Here is a 12,239-nt window from a genome sequence, read left to right as displayed (position 1 = left end):
CATCCGACAACCCCCTCCACCCCCGCATCTCAACATACACACTAACTTACAGCAAAACAGACCCGACACAAACACAAACAGACCACTTACCGGAGACGTGCTGTAAGGCAGGTAAACTGGAATCGTACTACGGCTGGCGTGGTCCAAGGCTGAAATGCCTTCCGGCATCAAGCCTTATGGACCACGCCAGCCATAGTGCTGGCCCTCCATTGGTGCAGCGCACACGCACTACGTGGCTCATAGGAGCGACGTGGTGCATGTGTGCTGAGCCAATGAGGGCCAGTGTTTTGTCCGGCCCGGAAGACAAAGACTTTCCGAATGGAGGGCAGCCGATGCTGCTTGCGGGCCACCCTCCATTAGGAAAGTCTTTGTGCCTCACGGACCGGACAAAACAGCATGGCGGGCTGCAACTGGCCCGCGGGCCGTATGTTGTGCACCCATGCTCTATGGAGTGAACCTACCTTGCGAGCAGCTGCCCACATTAAAGCAGGAGGGGCAAGCATTGGGTGTGACATTTTATGCAATAGCGCAGCATTGTTGAGGGGACCAAGGTATTTTTACTCAACTGGCAGGTGGGTTTAAACAAACAAAAATAATGGTTACTCAGTGTTTTTAGAAACTGGAAGGATGGTGGGGGTATTTTATATTTTTATTGTTTATATAGCGCTTTCATCCAAAGTGTTTTACATTATAACAGAATACATAGAACATTCTAACAGTAGAAGCAACAATCATGAATCGAACCAATAAAAACAGTAAGTAGAGCAATTAATCTGTGGGGGGAATAGGGAAGGGGTGAGGATGGGAAGGAGGAGGAAGTGGAAGGAGTATAAGGGCGAAAAAGAGGGAGGATAAGGGGGAGGGCAGTAAGGATCATAGGGAAGATTCAAGGGAAGGGGAGAGAAAGGGAGGTGGGGTAGGATTCATGGTGGGGAATGAGAAGGAGAGATTTCAGGGAAGTGTGGAAGGAGGAAAAGGTAGGTATAGAGCGGAGAGAGGTAAGGTGTTCCAGTGGAGGGGGGCTAGGAGCTGAAAGGAGCGGAAGCGGTTGGAGGCACATGGGGCGGAGGGGCGGAGGGACGGTGAGAAGGAAGTGATCAGCTGAACGAAGGGAGCAGGCAGGAGTAGAGAAAGAGGAGCGATGAGGGGGAGCCAGATCGTGGAGGGATTTAAAGACTAGGCAGAGGAAATGAAATTTAAGTTGGGAGTGAAAGGGAAGCCAGCCAAGAAAGGAGAATGAAGAAGAAATGGAGTCATGCGGGGCAAGAAGACAGAGGGTACGGACGGCTGAGTGGTAGATAGATTTGAGGGGAGCAAGATGAGAAGCAGGTAGTCCAAAGAGTAGAGAGGAGCAATAGAAGAGGCGAGAGAAGATGGAGGAGATTAAAAGTTTAGTAGCTTGGAAGGTGAGAGAAGAGCAGACTTTGCGAATATTGAGGAGGTGGTAGCAACAGGAGCGAGAGGTAAGAGAAATATGGTGTGAGAAGGAAAGGGAAGAGTCACAGTGAATGCCTAGATTGCGAGCGTGGGTGGAGATAGAGGTGGGGAAGTGAATGAAAGGTGGAGGAGAGGGAGGGGGAAGAGTATTGGAGGGTAAGAATAAGACTTCAGTCTGATCAGTATTGAGCGAAAGGAAGTGGGACGACATCCAGTTTTTAATGGCAGTGAGACAGGACGAGAGGTGGAGGTCAGAGGAGAAGGAAGACAAAGAAAGGAAGAGTTGGGTGTCATCAGCATAGAAATGTTGAGAAATACCAAATGAGGAGATAACAGGGGCAACGATCGAGGTGTAGAGGGAGAATAGGAAAGGGCTGCAAACCGAGCCTTGGGGAACGCCGTACTCCAAGGGGAGGCAAGGTGCAGCCGCCCCAGGAGACAGTGAAAGAGCGGGAGGAGAGATGAGATGAGAGCCAGTTAAGAACAGAGCCTTTGAAAACAAAGGAAGGAGTGTTGAGAAGTAGGGGGTGATCAATAGTGTCGAAGGCAGCAGAGAGGTCGAGGAGAATAAGGACAGAGGATTGCTTAGAGGAACGAGCAGAGAGGAGGGAGTTCAGGATAAAAGGGAGGGCAGTTTCAGGAGGGTTTAGGTCGGAAACCAGATTGGGAGGGGGGGTAGGAGAGATTAGTGACAAAGGCTGAGAGCTGGGAATAGGCGAGGCGTTCAAGTAGTTTAGAGAGGAAAGGGAGAAGAGAGATTGGGCGAAAGTTAGAGGTGAGAAGGGGATCAGCAGAAGGTTTCTTCAGAATAGGTATGATGGTGGCATGCTTGAATGCGGAGGGGAAGGTAGCTGAGGAGAGGCAGGTGTTGAAAAAGGAAGTTAAGCCGGACAGGGTATGTTCCGGGCCTAGGACTGCTTGCGATTCCTTCTACATATGGGCCAACAGACCACTTTTGTCCCATTCTTAAATTACTAGCCAATCTATTGCTTATGTAGCCCATAATACTGCTCTACTTCAGATCTGTATTTGAACGCAATAAAATACACATGCACACTTCAAGCGAACAGCAGCTTTAATCTAATCAACCATTTGGAGGATTACTGTTCCATTAAAGCCAAGCCACACAAATGGTATCATAAGACAATATACATAGATTACATAGGCAGGGCTCAAATGTTGCACCAACCATTGGCTAATGATTAAATCTTGGAGTAAGAAATGGTGTGCTGTGTGGTCGTGAAGAATGGGGTTTGGGGGCGAGTGGCCATGCCTTTTTAGTATGCAAACTTTCACTTGACCAGTCTTGACTGCACAACACTAGTATACAAATAAAGGACAATTTCATAGATTGAAAATATTTACTTCTTCATTGATCAGGGTTTTCTTCGGGGTCCTGCTGGGTAATTCCGAGAACTCACTGGATGATGGCAAAGAAGCTGAATGCTTGTAATTCCCAGTCACCTTATTGCCCACTTGCCGAGACTCAAACTTTTCATATTCAGAATGAGCCTAAGTAACAGAAACAGAAAAATCCAATAAATCTCTCCAAAAAAAAAAACAGGTAGGACCTTAGGAATTGAAGATAATCAATGTCAGTATAAATTACTTTGCAAACTAGTCCCCTAATCAATCATGCATTGGTAACTTTATTTTGACCCAAATGCTGCATTCCAGAAGCTTTAATCAATTTGTTTTATTCCAGTTGCATATCAAGAAAAAAAAAACAATTCAAGCATTTAAATGTAATGGACAGGTGCAATCTACAAAAGGAGATTCCTTTAAAAGCTGCATAGGTTTAATAACTGAGAATTACAGGGAAAATACAACATTGATTTACAGAGCAGAGGACCAGTGCCCCTAAATGTGAGATGTGGATATAAGACCAGATGATGCATGAGGATAGCAATATTAACCAGGGACAAGGACAGTAGATCACGATATAAGATCTAGAGTGGAGGAAGTGCCACGTTTAAGATAAAGGGGTGAGGCAGAAGTGCAGTGTGGTTGACAGAGGGAGGGGGAGCGAAGAACAGGGAGATGTGGTGGCGTAGAATGCTATGCAAGTGGTTCTTCAAAAAGGATGAGAGTGGATTTAAATTGAGAGAGCAGGAGTACTGAAGAGAGGGAGAGAGCATTCCAAAGTAAGGGAGCGCAGAGTGGAAGAGAGGGAATACTAAAGTGAGCACAAGGGGCATGAGAGGTGGCAAGAAGGTGACCCAATCACGATTTTAGGGAGCAAAAGGGAGAATAGGGGAGTGGGGGTGGGCCGATATGGTGGTACAAGCATGTGTATATAGTTTTGAAGAGAGTACGTTTATACTTTGCCCTTGGTTTCGATAATCAGCATAAATGACGGGCTCAGGAGGTGGCAGTCAAGTGTGGCAGGCTGAAGAGTGTACAGACAGCAAAGTTGAAGGCTTTGTCGAGAGGTGAGAGAGCATAGTTGGGAAAGCATAAAGACTTGCACAGTAGTCCATTCGAGAGAGTACTTAAGAGATTAGGGCCCGATTCATGGAAGTGTTTTATAATGGCACAATCCCATAGGAAAATGTTCCATGAATCCGGCACAAAGTGCTTAGTATTGTTGATGGGAAGGTATTTTTCTGATGTTGGGGAATAAGTCTGGCCATAGTGGCAGATTTGGAGAAGAGCCAGAAGTAGTGAGATGGCTCACAAAGACACCAACATTGTGAGCAGAAGCAGAGTAGGGAAGGTGGTCAGGAGAGAATAGAAGAGGGGAGAGGAAGAGCATCTGTTAAGTTGGGAGGTGGAGAACTTCAGGTCGTAGTGGAGTCGAGTATGAGTGAGCGAGATACTCTCCAGTATTTGATGGTGGACAGTTAGGCATTTTTGACCATCTCATCAGATAAGGAGGTAAAAGAAGCTCAGAGCTTATTAGCAAAGAGTTGATGGGATAAGCCATAGGAAAAGATAAAATTGCCAAGAGCAGACGTATAGACTGAAGAGAATTGGACCCAGGACTGACCCTTGGGAACACCAATAGTGAGGGGTGGAGAGGTAAGGCAACATCCGAAGTGTTTGGGGGGAGGTATAAGGCAAACCAAGCGAGGGTCTTGGCCATCGATGCCTAAGAAAGTTTGGAGGTCAGATTGGTTGATGGTATCAAAGGCAGCAGAGAGGTTGAGAAGAATAAGAATAGATGATCGGTTAGCACGACAAGTCGAAGAGATGTAGTTACTGACATTGAGGGGAGCCAACTGTGCAGAGGTCAGGAGTCTATTTGAAAACTATGCTCTAGAATTTTGGAATATGGAGGTAGAAGAGACGAGATGAATATTTTCAGGACAGTTAGGCTCTAGGCCAGGAAGGATGGGCACAGTAGCAGATTTGTAGGAATATGGAAAAGCTGCACTGTCAAGAGACGTTGACGAGGGAAGTAAGATATGGATCAACACTGGGAGCTACGAGTTGTCTAGTTAGAGGGTTGATGTGGCACATGAAGTATTAGCCCTGAGAAGTCCCAGAATCTTATCAGGGTTAGTCAAGGCAAAGGAAGATACTGTCGTAGGAGAGGAAGGTAGAGGTGCTGGAGAAAATTGATTAGGTGTTGGGGGTAGAAGGTCATTTGCAAAGGTATTTTGAATGTTAGACATTTAAGCAAAGAAGAGAGCTAGATCATTAACAGAAAGGGTAAAGGAGATGGGAGGCTTTAAGGCGGTGAGAATTGAGTGGAGTTTTTGGCGGCATTTAGGATGAAATGAAAGATCAGTCACGTACGAGTCGAGTATACGGGAGTAGTTTCGAAGAACAGTCTGGTAGAGTTGGAGATTCAGGGAGTGTTTTGATCTATTCCAAGTGCAAAGTTTTTTCCTCATTTTCATGTTGCGGCTGGTAGGTGTAATCCAAGGATGCGAAAGGGAGGGTTTAGGAGTGAATGTATTAAGAGGGAAGTGAGAGGACAAGGGATAGAACAGTACATTTTGCAGTGGAGAGAGTGGTGTAGGTCAGAGGTAGAGCAGGAATTAGGAGGGAAGCCTGCGCCTGGTACTGATAGTTGGAGAAAGGGGTGGAAGTAGGTGTGAAGATGAATGCAAAGATGATGTAATGATCAGAGGAAGAATTGTAGAAGAGAGCTAAAGCCAATGGAAAGAGGAGCCGAGAGCGAGGGGAGGTTTATGTCACAACTGACAATAAGGAGAGGATGGGGAGGAAGGGAGCCAATTAGTTGGGCAACGTGGTCAATAAACTGACCAGCAGGGACAGGCAGCAATAGATCAAATATGAATACCATCGGGAGCAGTAATTGTGGAGATAGTGTATCAGGAAGAGGGAGAAATAGAAGGGGGTATGAGAATAGGAGAGATAGGAAGTTTGGAAGATGCAAACAGTCCTACACCACAACCCCTACCATGAGTGGGTGAAGGTGTAAACAGGGTCATAAAAGCCATCAAGGGTCGCAGAGTGAGCGAGAAATCCAGGTTTCTGTAACGGTAATAAGGTCCAGGAGATGCATGGGAAAGCAGGAAGTTGAGTTAAAAGAAGTCTGGCTACAGACATTCTGCATTCAAAAGAGCGATTTTGTGAATTGATTAGGTGAGCGTGAAGGGGGTGGCGTTTGTTAGGCCTGATTTTCTATACTTGGCCTAGTGAACAAATATATAGAAGGCCAACCTTCTATAACAGTGACAACTGGGAGCTGTCACCAAAAAAATTATGTGGACGAGTGGTCTAGGCTAAGTCAAGAGGTGGTGAGCTTGTAAAGAGTCCTCAATGAGCATACAGTGAAAAGTCAGGGAAGATACTAGACAATCAGTTATAAAAGTACTTATGGCCATATAACACTACGAAAAATCACCACTTGCATTTAATAAATCATTGGAGTAGGGCAAAATACATAAACCCCTGAAAAGGCAGGCAAGTATTAGTATGCATCACTACAGGTCCACAGAGAAGAAACAGTAACTTTAGAAGCCAATCCCTAAGATGTATGAGGCTTTGTGCCCATACTGTCACCAAAGGTCACACAGTTTTATGAGACAAGGAGAAAATGTGTAGGGTTTCAATGAAGAGTTCCAAGTAGTAAATGAAGTTATTCTCCAACAAAAGTGTTCCCAGCAATCGGCGTGCTTGCATGAACAAGCATATTGCAAAGCCAAACTGTTCTTAAACAGTTACCAAACATTTAAAAAGGGGAGATAGGAGTTTGGGTAAGTATCATTCCAACTCGACCCTGTACTCCGATTCTTCTTTGGACTTGGCAGGTCTTCTGGAGGGTCCAATGTCGATTCTCCTGCCGTTGTCTTCAGCCCTTGATGCCCAGGGCTTACAGGTTCAAGCACTTCTCCTTTCAGCAACAAATGCTGGTGCATGATCTTGATGTTGGAGAATGCATGAGAACTCTATGCAGGGCCCCTCAGCACAAGATTGGACACAGGAAAGCCCTTTTGGACAACTGCCACCAATGCACAGCAACGCAAGAGGAACCACTTGACATGGTCAGACATTGCCTCCTCTCAGGTCCACTTTATGTTAGAACCACAACATTTGGCAAAGTTCAGTCTTGTAGCAAAAGCTGGCGATCCCCAAATTTCAAGGCCTCAACTCGGAACCGCAACGTCTGCAGCACAGACCAAACTCTCAGCTGGTCAGCCACTGGGTGATCCAGGGGCACTTCAAAAGGCTCTTCACAGCACTCCAAGCGGACGTCGAGAATGGATGCTCCCTCCACTCCAAGGGTCACAGCACCCATGCAGGACTGCTGGAGATCAACAAGACAGGGCTCTTCCAGGACAGCAGTAGAAGTTGGTTGCAGGGCCTCCTTCCAATGGGTCCACAGTCTCCATGGTCTTGCAGCTGGACAGGATACTTGGCTCCTTCCAGGATCTCTCTGTAGTGGCTGCAGGGGTACTCTAATCCAAAAAGACAGATAAGAGTCCAAACCCCCACTAGCCAATCAGGACCACATCAATACTGTTCAGACACACTGAAACCAGTTTGTGGATTGGGGCCAGACAGTCCTGACCGCAAACACACATGGCCCTACAGTAGCCTGCAAAAAGCCTCTGCTTTCCCGGGCACTCCAAGTCCATACAAGCATGTTCCAGGCCTCAAAGACCAGGAAGAAACCTTAGTGACAAGATGGCCAATGGACAAATGAAAAACCATGTGGGACAGCCAGGTTTGGACACTAGCCACAGTCGGTAGCCAAATGCGGTAAGTGTTGGGGAGAATTCTCAAAAATGTGCTAATTCCCTCCACCTTAGAGACCCCCAGCAACTTTACTGGATTTTGAGGACTTTATTTTTTTTGGAGAGAGTGAGACCCTTTTGCCCCCACCACTCCATGTATTTTAACGTGATTTTATACACTGTCTTTTGGTTATGGAGTAGAACCAACTCCATAGGCAACATCTTTTACAATTGTGTCACAAAACACCTTCAGTGCAGTGCTACAGGGAAGTCTTCCAGATTTCCCAAGGTTTAAATACCTTCTCTGGGATCAACTGTTTCCCAGAGCAGTAAAGTGAAATTGACTTTACTTCGCATTGTACTTGTGAGACCCAGCACACCCCATCTTTCAATAGAGTGCTGGAGGGGTTACTTCGTATCCCTCGTGTCTAAATGCTCATGTAAAATATTTTATGTTACCCTTTCTTCAATTGACTGGCTGGTGGCAGTGGTTTCGTTTTGATCTACCTTGGTTTACATTTACTGTAACCGTTCGCGGCTCCGCTAAAGTAACCGCAGGAGCCATCTTTTTCAAAATGGCGTCCAGCCATCTTTGCTAAAATGGTGCCCGGTCTTTTTTCGCCAGGTCTTTGTGGAAACGTCCTTCTATAGAGTTTCTCTGCGCGCCAAACCAAGTTTGGTCTCTATTCATTTTGCCTTTGGCAGGGTCTGAGAGAAACCCGCCTCTGGCGCCAGAGTGTCTGGGGTAGGCAGGAAGTGAAACTCCCTGTGCTTAGTCTCCTAGGAGACCCAAATGCACTCTTGTGCGATTGGCTGACTGTCCGGCAAGGACAGCCACCCTGCTGGTGGAGTGACAGCTAAGCTTGAATGAATAGAAGAGAGCTGAATAAAAGGCAAGTCTTTTAGCTTGGAAGGCAGAGTTGACCACTGGACGAAGGAACCGAAGAAGAGCTTCAAGAGTACGCTTGCTGTAACTCCTGGACCGTAGGTTTGCCCGGTGAAGCCCTGCTGCAGTAACTACTTGCCAAGTTTGCATAGACAGAAAAGCCCTGCAAGGACGACTTCTCCCTTTGAGTTGGTGGGACCAATCAACTCCAAAGTAAGCCACCCGGACACCCATCTCGGAGCTGGTTGAAATTCCTCAGTTGCTGCAGGAACCGCATAGCCATGGAGAGGGACACCAGATTGTGTGTGTTACTTTTAAGCCGGCCCAAAGCTTTTGGAAAATCCTCCGGACTCCCATGAAGCAGGGCTGACTGAGCCTGACCCCCCCCTAGCAGAGTGCGGGACCCCAGACGTGAGGACAGTCCACCTCGACAGCCAGGAACCGTGCTTATTGCCATTTACTGTACCACAAGGAGCTGAAACGCGAACTAGCCACTGAAAGTAAAGTTTTCAGATTGCCAGTTTTGACAGTGCAGGAGTCCCCCGACATCCTCCGTCTTGTCCCCACGACTGAGGGTCAGGAACAGTGAGATCTGCAGAGCTGCACAGGAACAGAAGACATCAGCTGTATCTTTTCTTCTTTACCAAGGTACTGTAAAACAAGTCTAAGAACTTACCTCTTACTGTAGAAGTGCTTGTAACTGCCACAAGTATAATCAGCATGTGGCCCTACATTTGATTCTTCTTTTCTTCAAAGACACCTAAGAACTTGGGCAAACCAGAAGTGATTTATCCTATTCAAGACTTTTGCCCATTGACTTTGGCTTAGCCTATTGAATTGAATGTGCCACTTGAGAGAATATTTGTGGTCTCATTTTCTAATAACCTTTGCCTTTTATCAACTTTTGAAGAGTATTCTGAATGCAAACAGTAAGGTATTAATGTCCCCTGCACGCTCGTAACTGAAGTGACTTGTGGGTGCAGGTTGTCTCTGTGGGCCATCCCAAAAGGGCCTTGTCTGATTCAGAAACTCAACGTGTCCAGTACTGAAGTATATTTGTGTTACTATTCTTTTGATCCCCTCTGAAGAAGGCTTTATAACTGAACGATAAATTGATTATGCAAGAAACCTTGAGTGCATTTGAATACCTGTAACTGAGTCTTTGTGTAACTCCACTACAGCTCACATTTCCCCTCTCGAGATAAGCCTGGCTGCTCAACACGCTACCAAAACTGTAGTATAAGCTTACACCAAAGGTTGGGTTGTCCATACCTGTAGTCATAGTTGTTTGTAGTGTTCCCAGAGGGTACTGCATTCAAACCTTGACTAACACAAAGGCTAACGTAAAAAAAACAAAAGCAATTAACTGTTGCCACCAGCACACCCAGGGTAACCAAAAAGTGTACTGCATTATACGATGATAAAATGTCACCAAAAGTGTCAAGTAACAAGATGAAGGGAAACAATATTTCCAGTTACTGACAGCCTGAAGGACATGTCCGTTACCCCATGACAAATGAGAAAAAGCCAGTGTAGTGAAGCTTAAGGCTTCACTGCAAAAGAGTGGGTCAGATTCAAAAATATAAAGCAAGAAGTTGGCAGTCCATGAAAATGGAAGGAAAGGTGCTGTAAAGAAATCTTTACAAACAGCGTCAAAGAAAAGATAAGAGATGGGAAGAGTCAAAATGGTTTTGAGGAGAATGAAGAAAAATGTATAAGCGAAATGAAGGGATAGTAAGAGCTGTGCATGGTGAGGGTGGGGGCTGAACAGATGGAATTGGTACTCGTAGCAAGTAGCAAGACATAGCAAAGCAATAGCTCAAAGGTGAAGAGATTGGAAATGGTAATTCAGGAATACAGTAGTTCCTTCCAGCTCAAATGTGTGCCACAGGCACCAAAGCAATTATGCGAATATTTGAATATTAAAAGGATGGGACAATATCCTTGTAGAGCTATATTTAAAAATGTCAATTTTCAGACCAGTTCTCTTCAACTTCAAAAAACAAAATGATACTACAGGTAAGCATCAGCAAGGGCATTTAAACCACAGCAAGGGCATTCAAACCAGAATAGGTCACTAAGCAGTACCTAGGTTTGTATAACAGCATGGCAACACAAGTTTAGGGGTCCCATGAAGTGTGAGGCAAGTAATCTACGGTAAACCACAAATAAAATTGAAAACTTCAAGAACAGACTAGACATACCGGGTGTTTTGTGGATTCATAATAGACTTGACTTCGAGTTCTGGGGAGGATGCACCTCATGGCCCCTGTTCACCAACCTAGATTCTATAGCATGGAAGGACTATAGACTGATCTGGCAATTGTCAAAACCTAGAGCACACCAGACTACCTGAATAGGCTATTATGGTCAACCACAGAAGGCTTGAAAGCCTAGGTGCCAAGGACAAACAGCTGAACCAACAAAGCAATGTTCTTTACCAAATCTTGAATGTATGCTTTGTAGCAAGTGCCATATTCCAGCTGGGTGAAAAAGTTAACGGGCACATCTCACTTCAGTTTACACTACATTCAAGTTACCTCAATCTTTGAGAACATTGCAGCACTGGATGGGAACAAAAGACTGCGCTACTTTGACAATTCAATAACCTTCACAGAGCAATTTCACAAAAACATAAGAAAACATCATAAATTAAGTATATTTACAAATGTCTGGTTGCTTGAAGCCATTAGTGTTTCAGCTATGGGGATAGTGCCTGAAAGGGCTGCTTCATCAAAAGTAGTTTCTGTTGCTCCCACCTGTCATTTTTTAAATAAAAAGAAAATATATATAAATATATAATAGCTAACGCCCTTCAACAATTAGACAAATCTAAAGTTAATCAAGCCTTATGTCACCCTTTTTCTTGGTGTTCTTCTGGATACAGGTGGAGTCTCCCTAGCAATGGTCTGCAGCGGTCCAATTTTTGTAGATCCACTTGTCCAACTAGTTTCAGTGACTGTAGCTTCAGAAAATGTCTATTTAAGCAAACAATTTGAAAACTTGGTGAACAAAATGCCAAAAATGTAAAACTTCAACACAATGGGATAAACGCTCTTACAGCCCATTAGCTTGTAAAAACTGTGCTCCCAAGCGAGCGCATTTAATGGCAAGCAACACCAAGCCAGAATTTACAAAATGTTATGGAAGCCCGTTAAGCTGCTTTGTGTGAACACCAGCAAACGTGCATAGTTGAAAAGTCAGATAAAAGCAAAAAACTCCCCGCTCCCAAACTTGCACAAAATAAAGCCACATTTTCAATCAACGCTTCGAGTGAAAATAGAAAAGGAGGCTGTAGCTGGGGAATAAAGTAGCATGCAATAAGTTTACAGTATTTTTGTCCAATTCGTTTTCTCCCCGTGAAAACGCCTTTAGTGGAGGCCTGTTAATCCGTTTCAGACTTTCCTCCGGTATTTCAGCCACATCTTCAGCTGTCTAAACACAAAAGAAATCACCAGTGTATTTTAACTGGGCCATTCCGTTCATGCCACAGTCCATATTTTGATCCTGCAATACTACACAATTACCACCAATAATTATGCAAGCCATCCGACAGAAGTACCCCTTTTAAAAGCATGGACCAAAAATGTGAACCACTTTTTTTATTTCTCAAGTCTAAAAATGGACTGCTTAAAAATCTGACCTGGAATCAGGGAGAATAGTCCGGAATGGAATGAGACGATTAGGTTAAGACATGAAAACGGTGTAGAACTTGTAATAGAACTGACAGCCATATTAAATGAAGAAACTTTGTCCATATCAAT

At 44.9% G+C, this 12,239-nt stretch overlaps 1 protein-coding gene across 3 annotated transcripts in view; it reads right to left on the bottom strand.

Moving 5' to 3' along the window:
- The window catches only part of TMPO (thymopoietin), a 180,784-nt gene that overhangs the window by 50,970 nt on the left and 117,575 nt on the right, over window positions 1–12,239 (bottom strand). Inside the window, exons 5-8 of one of the 3 annotated variants that reach the window (XM_069629426.1) lie at window positions 11,806–11,910; window positions 11,334–11,453; window positions 11,142–11,234; window positions 2,803–2,949 (exon numbers count right to left, since the gene is read on the bottom strand). In XM_069629426.1, the coding sequence (XP_069485527.1) occupies window positions 2,803–2,949; window positions 11,142–11,234; window positions 11,334–11,453; window positions 11,806–11,910 (465 nt within the window). The remainder of the gene's footprint in view (window positions 1–2,802; window positions 2,950–11,141; window positions 11,235–11,333; window positions 11,454–11,805; window positions 11,911–12,239) is intronic. The other 2 variants (XM_069629427.1, XM_069629428.1) reach the window with 2 other exon arrangements.

The sequence above is a fragment of the Ambystoma mexicanum genome, chromosome 12 (assembly GCF_040938575.1).
Source record: "Ambystoma mexicanum isolate Mex_15411 chromosome 12, UKY_AmexF1_1, whole genome shotgun sequence".
Lineage (NCBI taxonomy): Eukaryota > Metazoa > Chordata > Amphibia > Caudata > Ambystomatidae > Ambystoma > Ambystoma mexicanum.
Note: the sequence above shows the minus strand (reverse complement) of the source record. Positions and strands in the feature narration are given on the sequence as shown.